We start from the raw sequence: 25,190 nt of genomic DNA on the forward strand, positions 1-25,190 counted from the left end.
TCGACGTCACGCCCACCATGGCCTACACGACCAAGTACCATGAGGACTCGGACGCCGATGACGAGTTTGAGCGCCAGGGCATCTCTAGCCCGACCCTACCCGCCGAGTACGAGAGCTCCCCCACGAGCTCCGGCCCGCTGAGCACTGAACACACGCCCACCACCTTCACCCATTCGCGCGACAGCAAGAGCAGCCCGACGGGGCACATAATGGAGTGGAACGAGGACCAGACGGCCGACTTCATCGCCGACCTGGGCCTGGAGCAGTACTCGGATACCTTTGCCAGTACGTCGCACCGCGCGCACCAAACGCATTGTTTGCTAATCCATTGTTTGTAGACGAGGGCATCACCGGCGACGTGCTCGCCGCCCTCCAGCATGCCGAGCTGAAGGAGCTGGGTGTCGGCAGCGTAGGCCACCGCCTGACAATTCTCAAGGCCGTCTACGAGATCAAGGTACGGCAGAATGTGCCGATGGACCCCGACGACTACGTCCCGCTATGTGAGTCCATTGCCTTTGCCATGGCGTTGCACGTCTAACCACCACCTCAGCCGCGGATACGTCGGCACAGGAAGCGCCGCCAACCCAAGACGACTTCGCCAAGGTCATTCGCGTAGTCCAGGCGCGCGACGAGCGCATACACACGGCCGAATCGGAGCTGCGACATCTCCGAGAAGACCTCAGCAGGGTCATGGACGAGAACAAGCGGCTACGAGAGGAGATCCTGCCACTCGTGCGCATGCTCAAGGACAACCAGCCCCTGCCTACGCCCCACGAGCACTCCGTCACATCGCCACCTGCAACTCAAGAGAGATCTGGTGGCAGCAGTCTTTCGCGTAAGTTCTCTACCAAGAAGCTTTTCCTTGGATCCGCGCCAAAGAACCCCTCTCCAACAATCCAAGAACATCGCGCTCTTGTCGATCATTCTTCTTTGGACCCCTCCGCAGCAGCCGTCGCAGCCTCCTCACACCTCACAGCATCTCTCGGTGGTGGCCCGCAACTGTCGCCCAACTCCATCGCCCAACCCTCCCCGACATCCCCCGCATACACCCAAGGCCAAGGCCGCCAGTACAACCGCGAAATACCCCGAAGCGGGCACGATCACGACGGCAGCTCAGGGTGGAGTCAGAACACATGGAATTCAGACACAACTGCTGTATCCGACCGCAATCGCGACCCCCGCGCTACGCCCGCACCACTGTCATCACGACAGATGCGAAACAACGCTGCACCAACACCAACCCCCGACGATCGCGACCGCGACCCACCACTCTCCGGCGGCTCAAGTTCAATGAACACCTCCGCATCCAATCCCGCATCCACGCCATCTACGAACCCGCAAGTTGAAATCTTCAAATCGTTCCGAGTCTCAATCGACGATCCGTGCCACAAGGTGCTTCCGGTTGCGCTCAAGAAATACAACATTACGGCAGATTGGCGCCAGTATGCCCTGTATATTGTACACGGTGATCAGGAGCGCTGTCTTGGACTCAACGAGAGGCCGCTGATATTGTTCAAACAACTTGACAAGGAAGGCCGGAAACCCATGTTCATGCTTAGGAAGCATGCAGCACCGCAAGAAGGCCATGTCAGCACTGTGGGCGGAAACGATGTACGGCCCGTCAATCCGCAGACAGAGAGCTTCGGGTGGGGTAACCAGAATAGAGGGACACCCCTGCCCGGAGGCGTTCTGTAGAAGACTACCACGCTACCAAATAGAAGAGGCGTTGCTGTCTGGAAGAGGATAGCATTGTAAGACTATGGGTATTGTTGAGAACGACCTCCTTCAATACTGCTGTCGAACGATTGTCGCTGTTGTAAACGACATCACCACAGCATACACGGTAGAGGGAGTGTTTTCCAAGCACCAGAACTGTGATCAAGGATTACACAAGATGTCATCTTTACAGCATCTTGCGTGGCATGATTAGCGAGAGGCGCTCATCCAACGCGATCAGCGTCGACCCAAGCATGGTCGGAGTTTCGGCGTATCTACGGTTCCTGGTACCATTCACATTCACACCTAGGGAAAGGCTGCGATTTTGGGTGTTTTTGAAGCAAACCTGAGGGAAAGAAAAAGGAGAAGGATTAAGACGGTGCGGTGGGATACAGATGGGAATTTTCAGAGACGACCTCGTTGTGCTATTTCATGACGACATCATAGGGAGATTTGTGTGCAGCGAGCACCTGGCTGATTCATTTAAAAACGTCTTCGACGCGTACAGCGAAAGCGTCAATCGTAGTATATTCTACTTTATTTCTCACAATTGCAACGATGTGTTATTCGCTGTTCATTTCAACTTCACTCTAAATCGTTCTCGTGGTGCAGCTCTACTACATGCATGTGGGAAGCACTAGGACTGCAGTCCTGGCCACTAAACTTAGCTCATTGTTCTCGGGTTACCTTACACATGCTACTACTACCCTTGACCCCGTGTGTTGCCTCGAGTCATGGAACACTACGTGTTGGGTGTGATTCCCCGGCCTTGCATACATGATACGCGTCACGATGCAGGTACCGAGAGTATTGTCACATCCATCGCTGCGACCGTGTTTGGTTTTGCTTCGTTGCTATTTTCGCCACCGGGGGTTTGGAAGAAGGTGGAAAGTGGGAGGTATATTTAGCTCGTGGCCCCTCGCTGTCTCAGCTAGATCTTGGTGTGCAGCGGCTTGTTCCGTTGATGATGCTGTTGTAGAGGTCGCTGTGTGCCTGAGGCCGGGGAAATGGAATAGATAGGGCATGCGGCTAGCGCAAGCAGAAGAATGCGCTCCGTACATTCGATAGCTTTGTCTTTGGATGATACGAAGGCTCTTGGATTGAACTCATACCGTCTTCCCAAATACAAACTAGCTTCGCATGCCAAATACACTTGATCTTACTCTTCATTCCACGTCATGGGTATCTTATCGCCGGCTGCCGTGCTTGTTCCAGCAACCTAATTTTCCTCCCTCTTCATCTCGTCCACAACTTCCATCAAAACGGCTTAGCAGCCTTCCTCGCCTCCGCCTTCCCACTGACCGGATCCCTAAACTCCTTCCAACTAACCGGATGCATAACCCTGCCCTCTTCACTCCTAGCCAGCACAACACCAAACTCGTTGCGATCCGTAGCGACATAGTAGTTTCCGCTATCTCCCAGACTAATGACCGTGCCTCTGACCAGATCACCCACCCTGAAGCTCTCCTCAATCTTTATCTTGTCCTTCTCTGTAGCCCGGATATCTTCGCGTCGGATCTGCGCGAGGAAGGCTTCGCGACATACGGCGTTGTCGATGACGAGGATTTCGCAGCTGGCGAAGCGTGGGCCGAGGCGCGTTATGCGGACGAGGACTGTGCTGGAGACGGTTGGGAGGAGGGGCACGCCGCCGCCAGAGTTGGGACCGAGGATACCGGGGTCGGTGGAGGTCGGTGGACGCGTTATTGAGAGGAGTGGCGCGAGTTTGCCGGACTTGGAAGATGCGCTTTGTGTGGAGGGATGTGATGGCGAAGAGAAAACGGGTCCAGCTATTGAGGCATAGATTTGCGAGTCGTGGATGTGCGTTCCAGGACCTGGACTGTATTTGTCGACACTTCCGAGCAGTTGCCCTGGGAGCGCTATTGAAGGAAGCGCCATTGTGGTGGTGGGTTGAAGCTGTTCTTCTAAGATTGTATCCCCACGAGTCGTTCTTGTTCAGCCTCCACGACGACCCTACTGGTAAGGCAATGGGTTGCTTTTGATATTCGGTGTGTTAATCGGTTTGCGACCCGGTTTCTCGATGTTGTAACCTCGTTCGTGCTGGGGCAAATTCTGTAGACGCGGTTTTGGAGCTGGGGTTGATTGGTGTTGCTTGCTGGGATCCGTAACTTTTTAGCTGCGGCAGCTTACGTCATTCGCCTAAACTTGCCGCTATGCGCGTTGATTGGAAGTCACGCAAACCTAATAAGATGCAGTCGATTCTGACAAGTCGGTATTACACTAGGATGTTTGCTGTAAAGCTACAAATCTTGCGCGTCCTGCGGCGCTAGACTCCGTGCCCCGGCCGAGGCCTTGCTGCCCGAATCATACAATCGCTTCCGCATATACAAGCAGAAGAACGCCGGTTTTGGACCAACCATGTATCTAGCACCTTGCTCCAATCGCCGAGCCATGCAATCCCACGCAAAACAGTCATGAAAATCATTCGCTCATGGTAACGTTTCGGTAGAAGACGCGCCCAATCTGACCCTCGGACAGGTTCATACGTGTTCCCTCTGTCCTGGGCCTGACTCTACGGTCTGCCGGCGACTAAACGGCCTGGTAGAGGAGTAAGGGTTCGCCAATATTTTCTATCTCGGGGATTGTGCATTTCAGATCAAAGGCTTTGGATAGCACGATCTTGAAGATCTGAAGCAGAGTCAGCATGGGCTTAGCAATGGGTATGGACAGCTCTCACCTTCTGCACGTTGATGCTATGGCTGGTTGAGCTGAATATTAGACTGGCCTTCATCGCTCGCGCAAATCGCTTAGCCTAATTGCTGTTAGTCCTGCGGCTCTGAATTGTCTTTGGCAGGGACTCGTACTTGATTAGATATTTCCTCCTGCTCCTCGCGCGGGAAGTTGACAAAGTGGTCGTACTTTGTGCCAACCAAAAACGGGATGGCAGTCTTGTTGAAACCGCGTCCCTGTCTGTACCACTCTTTGATGGAATTCAATGTGCTTTTTCGTGTCAGGTCGAACATGAAGAGTATTGCAACAGCATCGTTGCAGACCAACGGCAACATGTTCACGAATTCACGTTGACCACCTAAATCCCAAATGGAGAAGGTGATCTCCGTGTTCCGGATCGAGATGGTCTTTTCCATGAAGTTGACGCCTGTGGTTGTCAGAATCTGCAGTTTGTGAAACATGCCTGTGTAACCCACCGAGCGTTTGGATGTAGTCTTCGTCCCAGCTGCCCTCAACATACTTGACCATCAGACTGGTCTTTCCGATCTGCGCATCCCCGACCATGCCGACCTTGATGACGACGCTGGCATTTTTGGCGGCCTCCTGTTGTTGCTGTTGGGCGCTCCCTCGCTGGTCTTGATATGAGTTTGACCGCGTGTTGCCCTCCGAAGTCGGATAGCGTCCCATCTGCGAGCTGGGCCGCGAATGCGACTGGCCCATGTGTGTTTCTTTATTGGCATCGTAGTAGCCGTGCCGTGGAGGTGTGTCGGCGTCTGATGATGTGTTGAAGCGCGTCCCGTTGTGTGTCGTGTACTGGTACGCGGTGTCTGAGTAGGACGTTGACGGTCGGTGAGGCTGCTCGTAGGGGTTGGGACTGTTATTAAGGCTCGCGTTCTGGGTGAGGTCTGGTAGCGGTGTGACAGTCGAGGCGGTGATAGTCGAACTCATGCTGTCGTCGGCGACGTCCATGGTCTGGTCCATGTGCTTCTGCGCTTCCTGTTCCGCTTCAATAGGCGCCTGCTCGGGCTGCATGGGCTCGGGTTGCAGTTGCTGGGGCGGCAGCTGCTCAGGCTGCACTTGCTGTACGTGCTGCACTTCTGTGGCAGCTACGTAGGGCTGCTGCGCGGGTTCCTGACTCGAGTATTCTGGCTCCATGGCTAGTATGTCTCAGCGTCCCCGCGGTTGTTGATCTGAGCTGAAAGCGCGCTGGCACGCGTCAAGACGGTGAATGCAACCTGACAATGTGTTTTCTTCTTTCTTGGCGACTCTGCTTCTCGAACAATTCTATGCGACTTTAAGGGGGAGACTCAGTATATGGGCGCGGCCTCTGTGGTGTTGACCTGGGATGTGCGGGATGCGATTGGACTGGGGGTAGCGCGCAGTGTTTCGCTCCAGAGATGCACGCAACAGCCCCGGTGGGCACCTGAGAGAGGGGGGCGTCATAGCGTGGTCCGATACGCCGATCGATAAGCCGCCTCAAAAAACATTTGGCGGGACAAATTCCAGTGCCAACTTTTTTACGCCTGCCACAAGACACCCCAAAACACAACCGCACACACTCACACACCATGGCGAAGCGACCCGCAGACTCAGAGCAAGAGCAGGAGGCTATCAAAAATGGAGATCGCCCCATGGAAATCGATCAACACAACGAAGCGGGCGAGTTTGAGGATGAATTCGAAGATGAATTCGAGAGCGAGGATGAGATTCTCGAGGCAGGTGTAGACGGACGACCAGACGAAGAGCGCGAAGCTGAGGAGCGCGAGAGTAGGTTGCCGGAGGAAAATGTCGAAAATCCAAGAACTAACGCTCCCAGATGGCATGGATGTGGACCAAGATACTTTCATTCCCGGTCGTCACAAACTCTCACCAGGCGAGACATTGAACCCCGATCTTTCCACATACGAGATGCTTCATGCGCTCGAAGCGCCGTGGCCCTGTCTCTCATGCGACATTGTACCCGACAATCTAGGCGCAGACCGCAAAACATACCCTGCAACCGTCTACTCAGTGGCCGGCACACAAGCAGCGCGAGGAAGGGACAAGGAGAACCAGATTATGGTCATGAAGATGAGCAGCCTGTCGCGGATGGAGAAGGAGGATGAAGAGGACGATGACGAAGAATCCGACGACGAGGCCTCAGATCCTATCCTCGAGACAAAGTCGATACCGTTGACGAGCTGCACGAACCGCATACGTGCCCACCAAACACCGCAAGCCACCTCCGCACAGCCTCCTACGACCCTTACCGCCGCCATGACCGAGTCAGGCCAGGTCTTGATTCACGACGTTACCCCACACCTCACAGCCTTCGACACCCCCGGTACCACCATCTCGCCCACACAAAACAAGCCTGTCTGCACGATTCGCGCACATGGATCCAACGAAGGCTATGCGCTAGATTGGTCGCCATTGATACCAGAGGGCAAGCTCCTGACAGGTGACTGCACCGGAAAGATCTTTGCGACAACACGGACACAGGGTGGAGGTTTTGTCACTGACACCACGCCATATACTGGCCACAGTGGCTCAGTAGAGGAGCTGCAGTGGTCACCAACCGAGAAGCACGTGTTCTCTTCTGCGTCGAGTGATGGCACAGTCAAGATCTGGGACGCGCGGTCAAAGTCGCGGAAGCCAGTGCTCAGTGTACAAGTCTCAAAAACGGATGTCAACGTATTGAGTTGGTCGCACCAAACCGCTCATCTCCTCGCTACCGGTGCAGACGACGGCGAGTGGGGAGTCTGGGACCTTCGGCAATGGAAGCCCTCTACCGACATGTCGAGCGAAAAGAAGCCTTCGCCTGTTGCGTCGTACACCTTCCACAAAGAGCAAATCACCTCAGTCGAGTGGCATCCCACAGACGACAGCATCGTGCTTGTATGCGCCGGCGACAATACCCTCACTCTCTGGGATCTGGCTGTCGAACTCGACGACGAAGAGAGCAAGTATACAGCAGGCGTTCAAGATGTGCCACCGCAATTGCTGTTCGTGCATTACATGGAGCAGATCAAGGAGGCGCACTGGCACCCGCAGATTCCGGGCGCCATCATGGCTACAGGAGGATCAGGATTCAACGTTTTCAAAACAATCAGTGTATAAAGTAGAGTCATATCTGCTCAAAATTTCAAACAATTTACCCTTCTTGGGTTCATGCATTCCGATGCGCGTTTTTCTTCTTTGTTCCGCATCGTCTGCACTTCATCTTGATCCGGTCGACAAAGAGCGGAAGACCAGCATGTCCCGCAAGCATCTTTTACTATCGTATTCGGACGTATATCGTATTTTGAGATCGTTCAATATGTGAAGATATCTAGTTAAGAAAATGCTCACGCGTTTTCGCAATGTCAGTTCCCAGTCTCCATATCACAACAGTCCTTGATCTCAGATACCAATGGCACAAGTCAGATCCGGCCTCGACGCCTTCATGCACGAAGCGCTATATATGCACGATCAAGTTGAGATACAACGGTTTACTTCAACGTCTCCATCCTCCAGCCGCCAGCACCAATCTCACCTTCCAGCAACGCAACCTAAACTACACTCCAACACCACTGCCACCACCAGCGTCTATAATTACAGCCAATCTTGGCCCCAAACCACACACTTGACAGACATTTCCTACCCCGAATCCTACCTTCGAACGCCCATCCACGCGCTACCCTTCCCACATCCAAAATGGCATGTCAAAGTCGGCACGGGAGAGGCGTACGAAGTTACGAGTCCGATCTGGGAGGAGTATGATGCTGAGATGGGATATGTGAACAGTGTGGGCAAAGTGAGGGAGAGGATTGAAAGTCGTGTGGGAGATGAAGGTGACAAGGAGAACAGTGTGAAAAAGGACACTAGAAGAGGGAAGAGGAGATTGGACGATATTTGTGAAACGAGCAGCGAAAATGTGAAGAGGAAGCGGTTTAGGTATACGTAGAAAACCGAAAAGTAGTCAACGATTGTACCACGACTCAAGTCACTGGGGCTCTTCATTCCAAAGCAAGTGGGAGTATGAATAGGTCCTTGAATTTACACAGGTCTTTGTATAGGCTTCGGCTGCACTGCCGTCGCCGGAGCACCAGGCACCGGGAACAGCGGCGTAGCCGCCTCGTTCATTTCGCGGATTTTCTTGATCAAGTTGCTGTCAAAGTGTTAGCTTACTGTGCTTGCATCTCCACCTTCGAAAACATTGACTTACCTAACAGGCAGATTCAATCTATCCTGTTCTCTCCAAAGAATGCCAACAACCTTCTCTCGCCCTCGACTGTGATCTTCCAAGTGTTCTGTGATCAATTGTCTACCCAACTCTTTACTGCATCCGTAGATTTTCTGCGTGCAACCGTCGAAATTGCAGATCCAGGAGTCGCGGGGGCCATTAGCTTCGTATGTCGGTAAGGGTGTTGATATTATCGGTGGTGACACTAATGATTTAGTGTTTCCTGATGATGATGCTGGGTTCGCATGGGGAGGGAGATGGGAGGGCCGGTTACGCAGCGGCAGAGGTGGTACGGCGCTGACTCCTTCAGAGGCAGAGTCCGAGTCGCCAGTTGTGGGTGGAGACTCAGGTGCTATGGATGCACTGGCTGTACGTTTTCGTCGATCCTTCTCGTCTTGGTCACCGTCCGTGTCGTCTAGTTTTCTCTTCTCTCGACCTGGTGATAGGGCGTGAGTTGGTGTGTCGATGCCTTCTTCCTCATCGTCTTCATCGCTACTTGTAGCGTTGCTGCTTTGCTCGGCTTCCGAGTCGTCACTTGCCGGCACGGGTGCTTTTCCCTTTCCGCCTTTCTGTCTCCCTGGCTTAATGCTGATCCCTTTGCTCTTGCCAGAAAACTTTCCACTCGTAGGTCTCAGCACAGAAAGCCGGCCTTGCTTCCGTCTACCCGGTGGTCTACGCACAGGTGTTGTTATGGCGTCATCTTCTTCGTCAGACGTATCTGAAGAACCGCTTTCACCGCCTCTCAGAGTTCCGTGATCTTTCCGTGGTTTCAGTTCCACCCCTTCAGCTCGCCGTTGTTCGGCTGCGGGAAGTGTGTGGCCGGCTGACAGCTCTTGATATATAGGTTCGGCGGCAAAGAATTGTATGTTCTTCCGCCGCGGGTGGTCCATCATGTAGCACAGATTCTGTGCGTGTACCAGAAGCACATTCTTCGCAGTGTCCACTTCCTCAATCTCGTATCGCCTGACAATGAGTTCGGCAACGCGATCCACCGTTATGTGATTCCGTCCTGCTCGTAGAACCCGTTGGTTCACTGCTTTCTGCATAAATTCGAAGAGTGCGGCCGCCTCCCACCAATTGTCGTCTTTCTTCGGCGCTTCCGTTGGTTTCGGTGTCGCATTCGCTTGTGCCGTTTTGGAAGCTGCCATTGGTGCAGATGCGGACTTCTGGGTCCTCACTGAGCGTTCGGGTTGGATCTGAGAATAGCGCCCTTCGATCCGTGCCTTACAGTTATCGAAGTCTTTCTAGACGTACGTTAGATTCGGCACATGTTCGAGCTCCATGCTTCCTACCGGAAACCGCCGTCTGAAACGTTGATAGATAGGCGTGTTACTCCAGCTCAGTCCCTGGGCTTTGTTCAGAAAGCACATCATGAGGAACAGATGATGTTGGTCGAATAGTCTCTCAGCCGTGGCCACATCGTTGCAAGGAAAGCGCTCGTCCTCTGCATACTGTGTCGTGTTAGCGCCACAATGTTGCATGATTCTAAGACATGCTGACCTCTTGGAAGACCAGCTCAGCACTGGGCCCGCTACTCTTCTTCCGCGACTCGCCGTATATGTCTGTGACAAAGTATAGAAGTTCCACAGCCTGGACCATCTGGTCGTAGATGGGCTTGTACTGCGCGGTCGGTCGTATCTCGAACCAGCCTGCCTGGCCTTGTGCCCAAATTACGTATGCGCCGTCGGTCATTTCGCCGTAGGAGAAGCGCGTCACATGTTGTATTTCGATTTCCATGGGCTTGTACGGTTTCTTCAAAACTGCAGTCGCGTTAGCCAGAGCGCTTTGCTTAGTCGTCGCGTCCGACAGCCGACAAGCATGTCTCACATACGGTATTTCAGCTGGCTACGCCCTGGAGTCTCCAGTCGCCCTTCCACGCGGAGTGGGGTGTCTGCATACGCAGCAAGAAGGCTCGTAGGCTTGCCATTGCTTTCGAAGACGATGCGCGCATCGCTCAGGACAAAGATCTCCCAGTCGTCGGAATTGGTGTTGGAGGCGTCGAGTGGCTTCAGTATCTCGGATTCTGGGGTCGGCATCTTAAGAAATAATCTCGGGTATACTGCATGCTGCGGTGTTACAAAACAGAGCTGCCTGTCCAAGGTCAGGTAAAAGAAGTAGTGGGATTGAGCAATGCGGGCGGGCGCGAAGGGCGCGAGACGGGATGCGCGTCCAGGGTCAAAGGCGTGTTATCGATAGCTGCTTCCCGAGGTCACTTGCGTCACTCGAAAGCCAAACGTATTAGAAGCGCTGCAGCCTACAACACAATCTATAAGGTAGAAAGTGTTGCATCCAAGTCTATGTAGTCAGCAAACCGATATACGACTGAAGGGTTCCTTGGAAAATGTAGCTATACCAGATCTAACTTTTGCGACGACATGGGAAAGGCCATTTCCGGAAGAGCACATGTTTTCATCTTTGAGGTCTTCGATATTGCACATAGGTATTGCCTAGAAGATCCATAGTGCCTCCGGGCGGATACATCACGATTTGAAAGCAGCATAAACTATGGAGAACGTCAATGTATCCGGCAAATTAAATTATACTAATAGTGGGTATCTTGGATTAACACAACGAATTCATCAAGTCATCTCATCAAACCGCAGCCTCCTCGGCAGCCTCCTGCTTGCGTATCTGATCTTCCAGCCGCTTCTTCTCTGCTTGCTTCAATCTCATCATAGTAACCTCCTCCAAACTATGTGTCTTCGGGCTGAAAGAGAACTTTGGTGTTCCTAGTGGCGTGGTACTTCCAACGCCCTTCCCTATGCCAGGTCCAAACGACGACCTGAAGGATTGGTTCTTCGGCGTAGATATAGGTGTTGACGGCGCTGAGGGCGCGTCGTTGGTTGGTGATTTGAGGTCGGGCTCGCCGTTCGCCCAAGCCACGGATTCGAGCGACGGGTAGTCGGACTTTCCGTCCAGGACAGCGGCGTGCGCGTGATCGAGACGTGTATAGATGATAAACACAATGGCGATGACCTTGCGGTGCTTCTCTCCCGATGATCGGATCTTCTTGTCCTTGCCCATGACGACGCTGTCGATCTTGCCGTATTTCGCAAACATGCTCGATATCTTGTCTTTGTCCCAGTTTGTAGCGTCGCCTTCTCGCTGGAATCGGACCTTGACTGTGCGATCGATCTCGGCGGAGTCTCCAGGCTTGGGTGCCTGTGGCTCAGGGCTTACGTCCACGAAGCTTGCCTCATCCTCTTCTTTGCGCTTCTTCTCCATGCGCTCTTGTGCCTCCTTTCTGCGCCTCTTGCCATCTTCGGCTAATCTTTGTATCTCCTGTTCTCTTCTTTCCGCCTCGTTCATGTCTTCTGCCCTCTTCCTCTTTAGGTTATTCATGAAGTCCTTGCCCTCTCGCTCCCTCCTTTCCAGGTCATCCTTCATTTTGCGCCGCCGACCGTCCAATAGCTCATCCTGGAGCACTTTCTCCCGCCGCCTGGTACGCGCGCGGTCATATTCGCCCTTTAGCTTCTCGTCTATGAGGATATCTCGAGCCCATCCAAGGTAAATAAAGCGATCCGCAGCATCTTTGTTGTCGGGGTTTTTATCGGGATGGTAGCGAATCGAGGCTTTACGGTAAGCCTTCTTGATTGCAGCTTCCGGCGCATCGAAGGCTACACCAAGTAACTCGTAGAAATCCTCGGTGGTTGATTTCGCGAGATCTTCGAGGTCCTTGTTGGTGTCGCTCATGATGTCGGTAGACCAAGGTATACGCGAGCAGTAAGGGGCCCAGAGCGGGACGTTGGCGCGTGGGATCGAGAGGGGAGACGAAAGTCGCAAGTAGATGTGAATAGCGCAAGCGCGAGGCAGCCGTAGAAACATGTGAGATGATCGCCCACTAGCGCGCCTTCCGGCTTGGCGCGTAGGTATTCTCGGAACGGCTACGAAATTTCGCGTTACCGCATACATTGTATTATATTTTGACAATCAAGTAGCACACAAGATGATGTACACTCCAGCCTGATTTTGGAATATATATATCTCTGTGTAGGCTGTAGGCAACACAAGTTCTGTTAACATCTAGTGGCCCCAATACTTCCCACCCTAGTAGCTAGAGCTCCGAGCTTCCTTCTATCACCCCGCTGATGCCAGTCGCGTCTTCGATAAAGCGCGCGATTATGACTACTCCACCGACCGAGAGTCGCAAGGTGCTCGAAGGTATCTTCGCCATCAACAAGCCGCAATGGGCCTCCTCCGCCGGCGTCTTGCGCGACCTCCAAGACCACTTCTCTCGCTCGCCGCTCTTCGCACCCTGGCTCGAAGCCCAGAAACGCTCCCTCATCATCGCGGACGCTAAGCCCAAACACCTCAAGAATATCAAAGCGAAACTCGGTCATGGCGGTACCCTCGATCCAATGGCTACTGGCGTCTTGATTGTCGGCATGGGCAAGGGCACAAAATGCTTACAACGCTTCCTAGAGTGCACGAAGACATACGAATGCGTGGTACTGTTTGGCGCGGCGACAGACAGCTACGATGCTGTAGGCAAGGTTGTCGGCAAGGCGGAGTACGAGCATGTCACAAAGGAATTGGTAGAGGAGAAGCTAGCGCAATTTCGCGGCAAGATCTTGCAAAAGCCAAGCGTCTTCTCTGCACTCAAGGTTGACGGCAAGAAGATGTATGAATACGCTAGAGAGGGCAAGGACATACCAGAGGTGGCTGCGCGACCGGTCGAAGTAGAAGAGCTGGAGCTTGTCGAGTGGTTGGAACCCGGAAGTCATGACTTTGTCTGGCCAAAGGAGGAGGTGGATGGTGCTGAGATGGAGGGCGCAAAGAAGCTGATGGGTATCCGGAAAGAAGACGCGAAAGTCTACTCCGATACAGCGGCGAGAAGAGGACGGAAACGATCGAGGTCGCCAGAAAACGACCACGTTGAAGGCGCAGGTCAGCAACCGAAGATACCTAAGACAGACTCCGAGCCCGCCATGTCTGGCGCTTTACCAGCAGAGGTAGCACCCATTGAGGAGACCCCCGCGGAGAACGAAGTCACAGACGCCAGTGTCGAAGCATCACTACCAACAGAAGAGAAGCCTGTAGCCTCAGTGGAGCAAGCTGAAGCAACCGAAAACACATCAACAATCACCCAGGATAACGCCGCTGAACCCACCGACGCTACCGCATCATCAGCTACGTCTGCGCCCACTCCGCAACCCCCAGCAGCCCGTCTTCGTATGACAGTAACATCTGGCTTCTACGTACGCTCTCTTTGCCACGACCTCGGTCTAGCCTGTAACTCGCTCGGCCTCATGTCGTCTCTCATCCGCTCTCGCCAGGGCGACTACACGCTCGGCCAGAACGTCCTAGAATACACGGATCTGGAAGACCAATCGAAGTGGGAGCCCCAACTTCAGAAGCAACTCGAAGAGTTCATGGAGAAGGAGGGTTGGTCAATTGAGGAACTGGACGACGACGAGAGTTGGGAGGGGAGGAAGAAAGATCTGATGGAGCAGAGGAAAGACAATGACCGGGAGAAGAGTTACAAGGGCGGTGGTAAGAAGTGGAACTCGAAGGGTAAGGGGAAGTATGGACGGAATGGGTACTCAAAAAACATGGACGGTGGACGGAAATGAGGGATTGGTACTACTATGACTTGCATTATGATACCCCATGAACCAATAAGAATGACTTTGGTATTTGGCTATGGAGAATTGTTCAAAAAAAATGTGTATGAACAGGTTGAGTATGCGACCCAGGTATCCGACATCAAACGTCCGTCCTCGAATTCCTTCGACCCAGACTCTGTCTTATACTCTGAAAGCCCCTCTGCACCTCCGTCACAGCATCATCCGCGCCCTGCAGTCCCTCTGCTTCATCTCTCCGATCCTCATGGTTGATAAACAAGAAGGAGAGCACCATGATCGCCGCGCCGACCCAATACAACGCCGATGCATACTGCGAGTCCAACAGCATTTGCCCAACCAAACTGCACGGAATGGTCAAACTAAGACCAACAGTGACAATCAGCGGGGAAGTAAGCAGCATGGCGTACGCCCAGCAAAAGTCGGACACGAGAGATGACGCGCTGTTGATGAGCACGATGTTGAGGATGCGCGATGTGGGCGGGAGCTCAAAAGGTTCTATGCCGGTGAGATGCAGAATGATGAAACCAGGCCAGAGGAGCAGGATGTTAGACAATCCAACGAGGCCGAAGAAGAGAGGCATGTTGACCTTTGTCTCGTCGCCAATTCGGGATTTCATGAAGACTGTGTAGAAACCGTATAGTACAGCCGACACAAAGGCCATGACGTCGCCAATGGCTAATTCTTTTGGTGTCTTGTGCGGGAAGGAACCGCGGTTCTCGTCTGTCTCGCCGGATACGTCGACCATGGAGATGAGGGCTACACCGCCGAGAGACGCGAGTACGCCGAGGAACTTGAGCAGCGTGAAGCGCTCGACGCGCATTATTGATCCCAGAAGTAGGGTCCAGATGGAGGACGTGGAAGAGAGGATGGTAGAGCTTGCGACGGTTGTGTACTCTAGACAGGCGGCCGCAAAGTAGTTTGCCAGGAACCAAAGGAGACAGAACTCCAGCGCCAGTTTCGCTGTATCTCTTATCGTCAAGCCGTCGTCCTCGTCCTGACCACCAGTTTTCCCGGTTGCGAAACTTTGGGAGCCGTGCAGCGAGGATGATAGCAGGACTTCGGTTGCCTCGTCATTGCGAGCTTTGTTCGAGGCTGAGGTCGAAGAGGGGGTCTCGTGTTCGCGGAGGAGCTTCCATTTCCCTGCTCGCCGTTGCAAGAGGTCGCGTGCGTGTGCTAGGAGAGGTTGGCGGTGCTGCCGCGCGCTGTTCGGACGGTGACGGTCGACCCATAGGTGGTGGAGGAACATGGGTAGGAGAGGGATGACGAAGAATGTTGTGTTTACGTATGTTACGAGGTAGGGTTTCGAGTAGGAATCGTCTGCGAATATTGTCTGTTCCGTTGTCAGCTATGCGCTTACCACTACCCATGCCGTCCCAGGGGATGCGAGATACGTACGCTCGCGAGAAAATTACTAGCTGTCCACAGTAGCACCGTCGCAAGTAGGAGGGCTATTCCTACTGCATGTCGCACTTTGCTCGTCCACAGTCCCTTCTTCTGTCCCTCAGCCCACTGGCTGGCCTCGCTCGCTGGGCTCTCGAGATAGTCTTCCCCGCGCAAGTACGCGTTCTCGTCGGAGACGTCGCTAACGCGTGGACTGAGCGGCGTCGTCTCAACATCTTCTTCCCGCCGAGGTATCATGTTGGCAGGGTGTAATAGAAATTATTGTAGGTGTATATGACAGGTCCGTCAAGGAGGGTCTTCGGTGATAAGCGGGCTCACGGTCGGGGTACGTGTCGAGGCATGGAAGAATATGCGAGCGCCCATGAAATCAGTCGGTTGTCAAAGGCAGAGAAATATGCAAGTGATGGACTCGTGGCACGGGGTGGTTCGGCGTAACACGCGGACACTTGATAAGAGGGTGCTAAGTCCCGGGGGTTGCGAGTTTCATGTGTCCTCGTGTCTCAAAGAGGCCCGTTGACGGGATTGTGGCGGTGCCGCCTTAGCCACGGACCCACGTCATCACGGATACGCGGGCGGAAGGCACGCGTCTGATAGCACTCCAGGCAAAAGTACTGTTCATGTATGTATTCATATATTCTTAGGCAGCTATATCGACTAGGTGACCATGACCCCATCCGTGATGATAGATTACAGGAGTAAGAGATCCTCCTGCTCAACAAGCATGTTCAACACCAAACTCCATGCGAACTCCAGATGCAAGACGGCATTGCGGCAGATGAGGTTCCACTGTCGGCTCTCATAAACGTCGCTTATTTCGTGATGGCATACACTAGCATGCGCAACCGCCTTCGCTGCCCTTGAGGTCGATCGGGATTGTCTCGGGGAAGTCGTTGCTGAAGTCACCCACGTCCTCCTGTGCTAGAGCTTGTCGTGCGATAACTACGGGTGTCAGCTTCCGAAAGCGGGGATTCGGATGGCTCTAGGTCTGGCTTACCTTCAAAAGCTTGCTCGACGTTGATGGCCTCCTTAGCACTGGTCTCGAAGTACGGGATACCACCCTTCGATTGGCAAAATGTCATGGCGCGCTTTGACGAGATCTGGCGCTGTTAGCATGGAGCCTTGAACGGTCGCTACAGAGACTCACCATCCTTTTGCTCTCCTCCACATCGATCTTGTTGCCAATGACAACCTGTCCGCGTCAGTACAGATGTACACCCAATCTACGCGTATGCACCTACAAATGGGAAGCTCTCAGGATCCATCGGGCTGGCCTGGACCAAGAACTCGTCCCTCCAGCTGTCCAGGGTATCGAAACTCTTCGAGTTGTTCACGTCGTATACGAGCACGCAGCAGTCGGCACCGCGGTAAAAGGCAACACCAAGCGATTGGAAGCGCTCTTGACCGGCAGTGTCCCAGAGCTATCGTAGGTCAGTAAGATCCAAGCGCGCAGATTCACATGTACACACCTGCATGGTAACCAGCCTGTCGTCGACCAGCACTTCCTTGGTCAGGAAATCGGCACCAATCGTGGCTTTGTAGCTTGCGCTGAACTTCTTGTTGACCTGTAGAGACCGTATAAGCCAGTGTTCATAGCCTCTAGCTATCACTCGTGTCGTGTATAGCTCTACGAGGGGTTCTCCGTACATATTGGTTCATCAAGCTCGTCTTGCCGACCCCGCTGTCTCCGAGGATAATGACCTGCGCGCATTAGCCGCGAAGGGCAGACCCTGTTGGGAGCTAAAGTACCTTAAGGAGGACCTTCTTCCTTGATGCCATCTTGTAGAGAGTGTGTGTAGGTAGGAAGACGAGGTACGGCGCGGTCGATTCGAGGCGCGAAGCTAGATGCTTCGAGGTGGTGCGGAGTTGGCTGCGCGGATACTAGGCCGAGGTAGAGGGTATGCGACGCCAATATCTAGGTCTCCAGGACGTTGGTCGAGTAGGGAAATCAATGCACTGCGTTTATGGCGCAGATACGGTGAGGATAGGTGCAGCTTCGTTGCCAGAGATCGATGATGGTTGATGTCAAGCTGGGCACGGACATGGCGCTAACCGCCCGTCCCACGGTCTGAGGTGGTCAACCCACGCACCCACCTGACACCGCATTCACATAGACCGTCCATCCCCAACGCTGATCCACGACTGCCCCTGAAGCAGAGCTTTATCTATATATCAAGTTATCAAAGTCGCTGGTGTCATCGCCAATCTCCAACCTAGCGCAACCGCGAACCTGACCGATACCCCCAGGGCTACCAATAGATCGCCTAAGCGGTAAAGTTTAAGGCTGCCAATACGGTCCTGCCTACATGTCGCTCGTAGAACTAGCTTTCCAATATCAAAATTCTTGATCTAGATGCAATCCTTGGACACCACACCTGCAGTTACCATGTGTACAAACCTTGCTTTGGATAATTTGGATGGCAATGGGATGTCATCTTGTGTTCTGCTCTAGTGCTGAGCAAGAGTATACTCGAAAGTTCCAGAGATCGTGAAGCGGCCCATCATCTCAGAAAAGCATACCGTATCAAAGAATTAAGGTAAAACAGAATCTAGATGTTTTGCTCCTCAAGCATAACACGAACACTTTGCTTTGTCAGACTACGCATATTTGGTCTCTGATAGCAAAGTTACACAGTCAAACTATCAGTAATCTACTAATTTTGGATGATTGCTGATCGAGTGAACTGGAAGAGACGCGTTTCGGCCAGTGAATACAAACACGTCTTGGCAGAGCGTCGATTTCACTATAATTGTAGCTTTGATAGTGCGTTCTTTCCTCGCCCCAGCCAATACCGCTGATCCTTTCCGCATCAATCTAGAGCGTCACAGCTCCAAAGATCAATCCTTTGCCATGACGAACGCGGATCCCCTTCACTTGTATTTCATGGCGCTCACTAATATTGGAGGCACATTGTCCGAGCAGGAGCGTGTACAGCTGATTAGTAGGTCGCTAATCGCCCCAAACGCTCTTTGTCTATGAGAGAAAACTGACATGAGTATCTAGATACGCTGGTATTTCTGGTCCGTACCGAGTATCCTTCAGTCGCCAGTGTTCGCGACGTCAACCTGGTCACTATCCAAATATCATCCGACAGATATCGCATCGACGTAACATCCCGCAAAGGAACGATCATCTTCGGGTGGGACGTAAGAACACGCATTGAGGTGCTCGAGGGTCTCCGTGATGCCATAGAGAAGCGAACAGCGCAAGTGATCTTAGATACGAGCGGGCCACGGAACGGACGTGTGCTGGCAAAAGACCAGCCAAAGTCCCACAGACAAGACCCTAAGGCGTTATCGGATAACCTGAAGCATGAGACTGGCAACTTTCTTACAAAGAAGGCCGATGGCGATTTTGCAAGTCTAGACGCCATGCTCGTGAAGGGCGACAACAATCATCAGACCCGGATACATATTCGCCCCGGTTTAAAGAGAAAGGCGCAAGATCAGAACGAGTGCGCAAGGAAGAAGTCTCAAGGAAATGACTGTGTCATGAATGACGAAATAGTTGGCGAAACAGGGGAAAGCATGTCAGACCATAAGGGACATGAGGAACCGATGGACAGCCACATCGAAGGTGAACCAGAGGACATGGAAGAAGAAGATCCGCCTCCATCTGTCAGTGCTGTGCTTGCGAATTATGCAGCTGGCGAGCCAAAGCGTCGAAAGTGGAGGGGTCGTACGGCCGACACGCCAATGAGGCACGATAAAGATGGCATTGCTGAAGGGAACGTGTCCGACGACGAGCAGGTTATCATTGGAGAGGACAATGACTTCTGGCGCGAACGGTGGATACCGCGTAGTTAGCATGCTGAGGGCCACGCGAGTGAAGGATGTTTGGCAGTGATGTTGGGTAGTACCTGCCCAGGTAGCGGGAGTGCGAAGTCCGGCGCTAGCACCCTAGCAGTTGCGATCATTCTGCGCGCATGTCCTTCGCTTCCTCACTCGTGTCAATGAAATCCTATGCACAGCGTTGTCAATTAACTCCATTCTACATGAAATTTCGCTGATGATTGATCTTGATGGGTCCTGATGGTTTCCTCATCTTAAGCCGTACACCATGGTCTCTTCGCAGCTTCCCCGTGCGGGGATCCGTACGATAGCCATGGTCCTGGTTGACGACCAGCCGCAACGCAATTGTATATGACAGCGCATCGGGGTTGAAACTCATTTCTGTCTTTTTACCTCTCATTTCTCCTACCACGCACACGTTGTTACTTGCAAGATGTCGCAAACTACTACTACCGGAACCGAGACGATGCGCCTGCCAGCAACGATGAGAGCATGGCAATGGTCAACATGCGGTACCACGCTCGAGGATGCAATACAGCTCAATGAGTCAGTACCGCTGCCGACAGCGAAGCGGCCACTCGCAAGTGGAGAATCTCTGATTCAGGTTCACGCTGCTGCTCTGAACCAGGTCGACTACAAGCTTGCAGAACTACCCATCGTTGGGCGAATGGCCATCCCTAAGCCAGCAACCCCCGGACTTGATTTCGCTGGAAGAGTCGCTGAAGTGGGACCGGATTGCGACCTCACGGTCGGGCAGATGGTTTTTGGCAAGCTCGAGCCGAAGCAACAGTTTGGCACGTTGGGAGAATACATCATCGGTTCAAAAGCGGGAACGGTGCCAATGCCCGATGGTATCTCAGCGGAGCAAGCAGCAACGCTGGGAGTCTGCGGTCTTGTTACATATCAGTGCCTCGCACCGAATGTAAAAGCCGGTGACAGAGTACTAATCAACGGTGGTTCAGGTGGTACGGGTACTTTTGCCATTCAGATCGCCAAAGCTCTGGGATGCTATGTCACAACGACCTGCTCCGGTAAGCGTCCAACAGTCGCGACAATGATGCATTTTCTGATCCCTCACAGCCGCAAATGTTCAGCTTTGCAAGGATCTTGGGGCCGACGAAGTCATCGACTATCGCCAGAACGATGTACCTACCATTCTGGCAAGCAGCTCAAACCACTATGACATGGTTCTTGACAACATTGGACATCAGTTTGAGCTATACTGGAAATCACCCTCCTTCACAAAACCTGCAGCGAAGTACGTCCAGATCGGATCTCAAGTGAGCCTACCCTTTATCTACGATCTCGCATTCCGCTTCCTGGTACCGACGTGGCTTGGAGGAGGGCAACGGCCGTTCTCTTTTGGTCTTGCATCTACGAACTTCGATGACTTCACGAAGTTGGGAAAGCTTGTTGCGGACGGGAAAGTGAAGCCTGTCGTGAGTGAGGTGTATGCTTTCGAGTATGTACCCAAAGCTTATGAGAAGCTCAGAACAGGCAGAGCGAAGGGAAAGCTGGTAATCAAATTGGGAGTGAAGTGAACGACTGGCTGAAGCGAGAGCAAAGCGTGCCACCCTCCAGATCTGAAGCGAGGCCAGGCTGTGGGAACTTGTCGTTCGATGGCCGCAGCTGTGTTCGCGCCTGGAACCGAATTGCTTGCTGTGCACAATCTGTTCAGCCTCAGTTCGCAGAACCTCCCAATGGGGGATTAGTGCGCGAAAATGGTAATCTGGATAAGAAAAGGACCGTTGTTGCCATTCGCTCTGTTTGGGTGGACGCGCTCGTGGCGGCGCTAAGGCTGTTTCAGGCAACGAGGAGGCTGTGTTAAACGCCGATCTGCTCTCAGCTGTGTATACCAATACGAGCATGCATTCTACCAGGTTCCATATGGATCGATTCCAATGTTTCGAAATAACTTGTGCTAGTTTAGAAAGAATGCAGCCCTAGCCCATTACTAACAAGGAGCATGCCGACCATCGCGCATATCACAGAGAAACTGTGATGCGCCTACATTACCCGAATACTTCTATCTTGGAAGCGATATGAGCGCCTCATATTCAAAGCAGGAAGGCAAAAGAAGACAGGAAGCCAGTTCGGAAGACCATGCTGAAGGAAGGAAACGACTTAAACCAACCATCGACCTGACATCACCACTATGTGCGGGATGCCAAATGCTTGACATCGACAACGTGTTCGAAGCGGCCCTCAAGTACTACAAACGCAGAGTGGACGATCCAGACAAGAAGTCGAAGCTCTACGAAGCTAGCGATGGAAGGCACTTTTACGCTGATGCAGTTTCGGTGCATCGGTTTGGCACGAGGCTGTCCAAGCCATCAGACTGTCCCTTGTGCGACTTCCTTCGATCTGTCAGAGTCGAGCCAGATGTACATGAACGCTACAAACTACTTGCGTTCCGTAGCAGCGATGCTTGGCTCTTCAATGCAGATCGGGTGAGAAACGCGTTCAAAGAACCCGACTTCCTCGAGGAACGCCACGAAACAGTGTTCATGGCAGTCGTGCCAGATATAGAGTCGATCCCAACAACCGGACACGATGCCACATGGCTAGACTACGAGATTCCGGCTGTAGGGGCCATCTTCTACAAGCCGGCTGACAAGCCCAGCGACTTTCTCAGCCAGAACCTGCTGGGAGCAAGAGAGCTCAACGGTTCATTCGATCTTGAGAGGTTACGGGGTTGGCTCGATTACTGTCGCAGCGGACACGGTGCCGCTTGCAAACAACGTGCATCGGAAGAACCGGTAACCAGAGGCTTTCGTCTGATCAACTGTACCAAGGATCCTCCCGAGGTTGAAGACAAGCCGTGGGGAACTCCGTACGCTGCTTTAAGCTACGTTTGGGGATCTACGCCTGCCGATCTGGAAGACTGGCCGGCGACTGTCATGGACGCAGTCGAGGTCACACGCAAGCTCGACTTTACCTATCTGTGGGTCGATCGGAGCTGTATAAACCAGGCGGATCCAGAAGAGAAAGGCTACCTGATTTCGAGGATGACCACAATATATGAAGCAGCTGAGTTCACCATCGTAGCAGCTGCAGGAAGTGGTGCTAGCCATGGTCTTCCTGGGGTACGGAACACACCTCGCAAGCCACAGCCAAAGTACTATGCCAATAGCGGAAGTCTGCTTCTTTCTATGCTCCCGGACCCGCGGCGAGAAATACTCCAATCGCAATATTGGACCCGCGGGTGGACATACCAAGAAGGAGTCCTCTCTAATCGCCGTATCGTCTTCACAGAACATCAGTTCTACTGGGAATGTCGATGTATGGCTTCGAATGAAAGCGCGGATGTGTCGCTGTTCCACCAACCCATAAGCCATGAGAACGATCCCAACACCATTCTGGTAGACTTCATGTTGAGCGGCATATTCAAAGGCGGTGCATTCAGCGGAGGCAGTAGTGCGCACCAGGGAGACTTGGTCATTGCTAATGACGAGGAGTATCGGCTGGATTATGGCTTTCCTGTCGTTGAGGAGATAACCGTTGGAGCGCAATTGCGAGGGCTGTGCGAACATATGCGTGAGTTTACGAAACGACGCTTGACACAAGCTACAGACACTCTGCCAGCCTGTAAGTAGTCTGCCTTGGAGAACTGCCGGTGTTACCAATACTAAAGTCTGCGCCATGTCTAGTCCAGGGTATCGTTGGAATGTACGAACAAACCACATCGCTGCATTTGTTTCACGGAATACCTTTGTGGACGGGCGACGTTGCTGGAAGCGCTGCCCCCGCTCAGATTACCTTCGCCTTGGCTATATCGTCATGGTTTCACCGTGCAGGCTCGCATCAGGCGATGTTTATCTCCGAAGAATGTGGGCGACGTAACCATTTACCTTCGTGGACCTGGTAAGAGAGCCATTGCGCGAGCTGCGTGTAAGACATAGACTGACCTTGTGCTTTTGACTTTAGGGCTGGCTGGGGCGGTACCGTCAGTTGGCGGCTACCTCCCAATACTGAATATTGCGCTTATCTGAGTGATCTGATTAATGCCACAAGCCCAAGTCTCGTATGGGGTGCGAATATGTATCTCTCTCATCCTGGACGTCCAGAGGTAGTACGGCTGTTAGACCAAAGCTCAGCGCTTCGTCTAGCCAACGGCACGTTTTCCACACTGGAGATAAAGAATCCGTTTCTCTTGAACAAGTTCCAACCGGTCAAGGAAGTAAATCGAGAATGGTCGTGGGGCAGACTGGTTGGGAGGATTGGTCGCGAACGGTATATGTCTCACCGTGTTGACAAAGCCACAGACTGGTGGAGGATAGGTGGTCGCCTCGCTTTCACCAGCATGTCAATTGACATAACCCAACAAGAGTGGACTGCCAGACACGGCTCTGGCGAGTTCATAAGTGTTTTGATCTTCGTGGGGAGATTCCTCGATGTTGAGCACGGGTAAGTGTATCCGTACGAACTGTATATGAGACATACACTGACGTCGTATACCTTGATGTAGCGCGGCACGATTTTTGACATTGCGAAAGGTACCTCATTCCAATCCTGTTGTGTGGGAGCGAGTCGGCATGCTTTCTTTGGTGCTTGGCTACATAGGCAAGACCCGGAGCGTTTCGGGTCTTTTTTACCTGACGCCAGCTCATGCTCGGAGTGGTTCTATAGTGATCCAATGAAGTAGCGACTGTCGCGACTAGATGTCAAAATCGATTATGCAACCGTAGGAGTTGCTGTGAATTCCCTGGGGCGTGTGCGTTTAAGAAATACGGCTAGCGATGGTAAGATTGATGCTGCAATACCAAAAGAGTGTACGCTTTGTGCTCTGTAGAGCCTCAATATGCATACGGTTCGTTGAGGATATACTTCCAGGGTGCTGATGGCTTGGAACAAAGTTCGTGATGTACATCATGCAGGTGTAGCCGCACCCCACATATACCTCGGCAACAGCATCCATGAGCCGACGTCTTCACACGCCTATCCCGTACTTGACCCTGAACGGCAGAGGCGAAAATTGAGAGAAGAGCCGCGATCCGCAAGCCTTTCAAGTGACACATGCGCAAGCATGCAGAAGGTTTCGGTCTGGGCTGACGACCTCGGTCGAAAGCGGATAACCTGAATAGGAAATCCCATCCAGACTTGTCGCATCTCCAAACATGGAGGAATTCACATTCCCATCTTGTCGCGCACGTCCGAGCCCTGGCATGCCAATTATTCTAGGCCGGCAGCCTCAAAAGTACCGGTTCGGTAGAGAAGCCCGACCATGCGAGTGATCCCCGACAGGGGCCGGGGTGAAGGGTGTAGGGCGAGCAGGTAATGTACCCGCTCAAGTGCATGTTATGTGTCACTGGCGTACGGTACCGAAGTGCCGATGCGAGGTGTGCTGGTGGTACCATGGTGCATGTATCAGGGATGTGGGGAGTGTGTTCTAGAATACTGGCTAGTGTGGAACGTGGTTGCAGGATTTTCATGTGGTGGCTTTGTGGTACGAGTTGTAAGGGGCGAGTATCGTGAGATCCATTTTAGGAAGGCGCTTCCGATTTGAGAGTACTATGAAGCGGTGTGAATTGGTCTGACTGATGAGTGGGTCCGAGGATGCTTTGTAAAGAAGTGTACGCCACGAACAGATCTTGCGCGGCCTCAGCGGCTCATGTATACCGCTTTGTTCATGTGCCCAGAGGTGAAGCTAGTCAATGATTTGTGGGTTACTTCAAGAAAGCATGAGCGAAAGATATGTCAGAGCGTAGAAGTTGATTCTGCTTGTACTATGTATTACTTGCTATTATGCTGGTCACGAATTGTGATCTATGAGTTGAACTTTTCTTTGTGCCAAGGAAAAACGCCTG

The 25,190-nt window shown here is 52.8% G+C and overlaps 12 protein-coding genes across 12 annotated transcripts; 6 read left to right on the forward strand and 6 right to left on the reverse strand.

Moving 5' to 3' along the window:
- Positions 1-17: 17 nt before the first annotated feature.
- Positions 18-1,695, forward strand: J4E83_003103 (uncharacterized protein; the record flags this gene model as incomplete). Its single annotated transcript, XM_049330042.1, has 4 exons — positions 18-285; positions 339-500; positions 551-835; positions 977-1,695. 4 exons carry the CDS (start codon positions 18-20, stop codon positions 1,693-1,695), a joined length of 1,434 nt encoding a protein of 477 aa, XP_049190538.1.
- A 1,278-nt stretch (positions 1,696-2,973) lies between these two features.
- On the reverse strand, positions 2,974-3,612 carry J4E83_003104 (uncharacterized protein; the record flags this gene model as incomplete). Its single annotated transcript, XM_049330043.1, has 1 exon — positions 2,974-3,612. One exon carries the CDS (start codon positions 3,610-3,612, stop codon positions 2,974-2,976), a length of 639 nt encoding a protein of 212 aa, XP_049190539.1.
- A 651-nt stretch (positions 3,613-4,263) lies between these two features.
- On the reverse strand, positions 4,264-5,559 carry J4E83_003105 (uncharacterized protein; the record flags this gene model as incomplete). The annotated part of the gene is made up of 4 exons (XM_049330044.1): positions 4,264-4,362; positions 4,412-4,486; positions 4,539-4,831; positions 4,881-5,559. 4 exons carry the CDS (start codon positions 5,557-5,559, stop codon positions 4,264-4,266), a joined length of 1,146 nt encoding a protein of 381 aa, XP_049190540.1.
- A 413-nt stretch (positions 5,560-5,972) lies between these two features.
- On the forward strand, positions 5,973-7,503 carry J4E83_003106 (uncharacterized protein; the record flags this gene model as incomplete). Its single annotated transcript, XM_049330045.1, has 2 exons — positions 5,973-6,171; positions 6,221-7,503. The coding sequence occupies 2 exons, from the start codon at positions 5,973-5,975 to the stop codon at positions 7,501-7,503; spliced, it is 1,482 nt and encodes a 493-aa protein (XP_049190541.1).
- Positions 7,504-8,421: 918 nt separating this feature from the next.
- On the reverse strand, positions 8,422-10,644 carry J4E83_003107 (uncharacterized protein; the record flags this gene model as incomplete). The annotated part of the gene is made up of 5 exons (XM_049330046.1): positions 8,422-8,533; positions 8,591-9,852; positions 9,877-10,059; positions 10,109-10,368; positions 10,440-10,644. 5 exons carry the CDS (start codon positions 10,642-10,644, stop codon positions 8,422-8,424), a joined length of 2,022 nt encoding a protein of 673 aa, XP_049190542.1.
- A 556-nt stretch (positions 10,645-11,200) lies between these two features.
- J4E83_003108 (uncharacterized protein) lies at positions 11,201-12,301 on the reverse strand (the record flags this gene model as incomplete). The annotated part of the gene is made up of 1 exon (XM_049330047.1): positions 11,201-12,301. One exon carries the CDS (start codon positions 12,299-12,301, stop codon positions 11,201-11,203), a length of 1,101 nt encoding a protein of 366 aa, XP_049190543.1.
- Positions 12,302-12,696: 395 nt separating this feature from the next.
- On the forward strand, positions 12,697-14,181 carry J4E83_003109 (uncharacterized protein; the record flags this gene model as incomplete). Its single annotated transcript, XM_049330048.1, has 1 exon — positions 12,697-14,181. The coding sequence occupies one exon, from the start codon at positions 12,697-12,699 to the stop codon at positions 14,179-14,181; it is 1,485 nt and encodes a 494-aa protein (XP_049190544.1).
- Positions 14,182-14,314: 133 nt separating this feature from the next.
- On the reverse strand, positions 14,315-15,831 carry J4E83_003110 (uncharacterized protein; the record flags this gene model as incomplete). The annotated part of the gene is made up of 2 exons (XM_049330049.1): positions 14,315-15,523; positions 15,589-15,831. The coding sequence occupies 2 exons, from the start codon at positions 15,829-15,831 to the stop codon at positions 14,315-14,317; spliced, it is 1,452 nt and encodes a 483-aa protein (XP_049190545.1).
- A 592-nt stretch (positions 15,832-16,423) lies between these two features.
- Positions 16,424-17,370, reverse strand: YPT7 (Rab GTPase ypt7; the record flags this gene model as incomplete). The annotated part of the gene is made up of 7 exons (XM_049330050.1): positions 16,424-16,533; positions 16,589-16,691; positions 16,739-16,783; positions 16,833-17,012; positions 17,061-17,156; positions 17,239-17,292; positions 17,341-17,370. 7 exons carry the CDS (start codon positions 17,368-17,370, stop codon positions 16,424-16,426), a joined length of 618 nt encoding a protein of 205 aa, XP_049190546.1.
- A 1,105-nt stretch (positions 17,371-18,475) lies between these two features.
- On the forward strand, positions 18,476-19,398 carry J4E83_003112 (uncharacterized protein; the record flags this gene model as incomplete). The annotated part of the gene is made up of 2 exons (XM_049330051.1): positions 18,476-18,533; positions 18,596-19,398. The coding sequence occupies 2 exons, from the start codon at positions 18,476-18,478 to the stop codon at positions 19,396-19,398; spliced, it is 861 nt and encodes a 286-aa protein (XP_049190547.1).
- Positions 19,399-19,816: 418 nt separating this feature from the next.
- On the forward strand, positions 19,817-20,924 carry J4E83_003113 (uncharacterized protein; the record flags this gene model as incomplete). The annotated part of the gene is made up of 2 exons (XM_049330052.1): positions 19,817-20,414; positions 20,464-20,924. 2 exons carry the CDS (start codon positions 19,817-19,819, stop codon positions 20,922-20,924), a joined length of 1,059 nt encoding a protein of 352 aa, XP_049190548.1.
- Positions 20,925-21,554: 630 nt separating this feature from the next.
- On the forward strand, positions 21,555-22,979 carry J4E83_003114 (uncharacterized protein; the record flags this gene model as incomplete). The annotated part of the gene is made up of 1 exon (XM_049330053.1): positions 21,555-22,979. The coding sequence occupies one exon, from the start codon at positions 21,555-21,557 to the stop codon at positions 22,977-22,979; it is 1,425 nt and encodes a 474-aa protein (XP_049190549.1).
- Between the last annotated feature and the right edge of the window lie 2,211 nt (positions 22,980-25,190).

The sequence above is a fragment of the Alternaria metachromatica genome, assembly GCF_023757995.1.
Source record: "Alternaria metachromatica strain BMP 0045 chromosome Unknown scaffold_5, whole genome shotgun sequence".
In the NCBI taxonomy this organism is placed as follows: Eukaryota; Fungi; Ascomycota; class Dothideomycetes; order Pleosporales; family Pleosporaceae; genus Alternaria; species Alternaria metachromatica.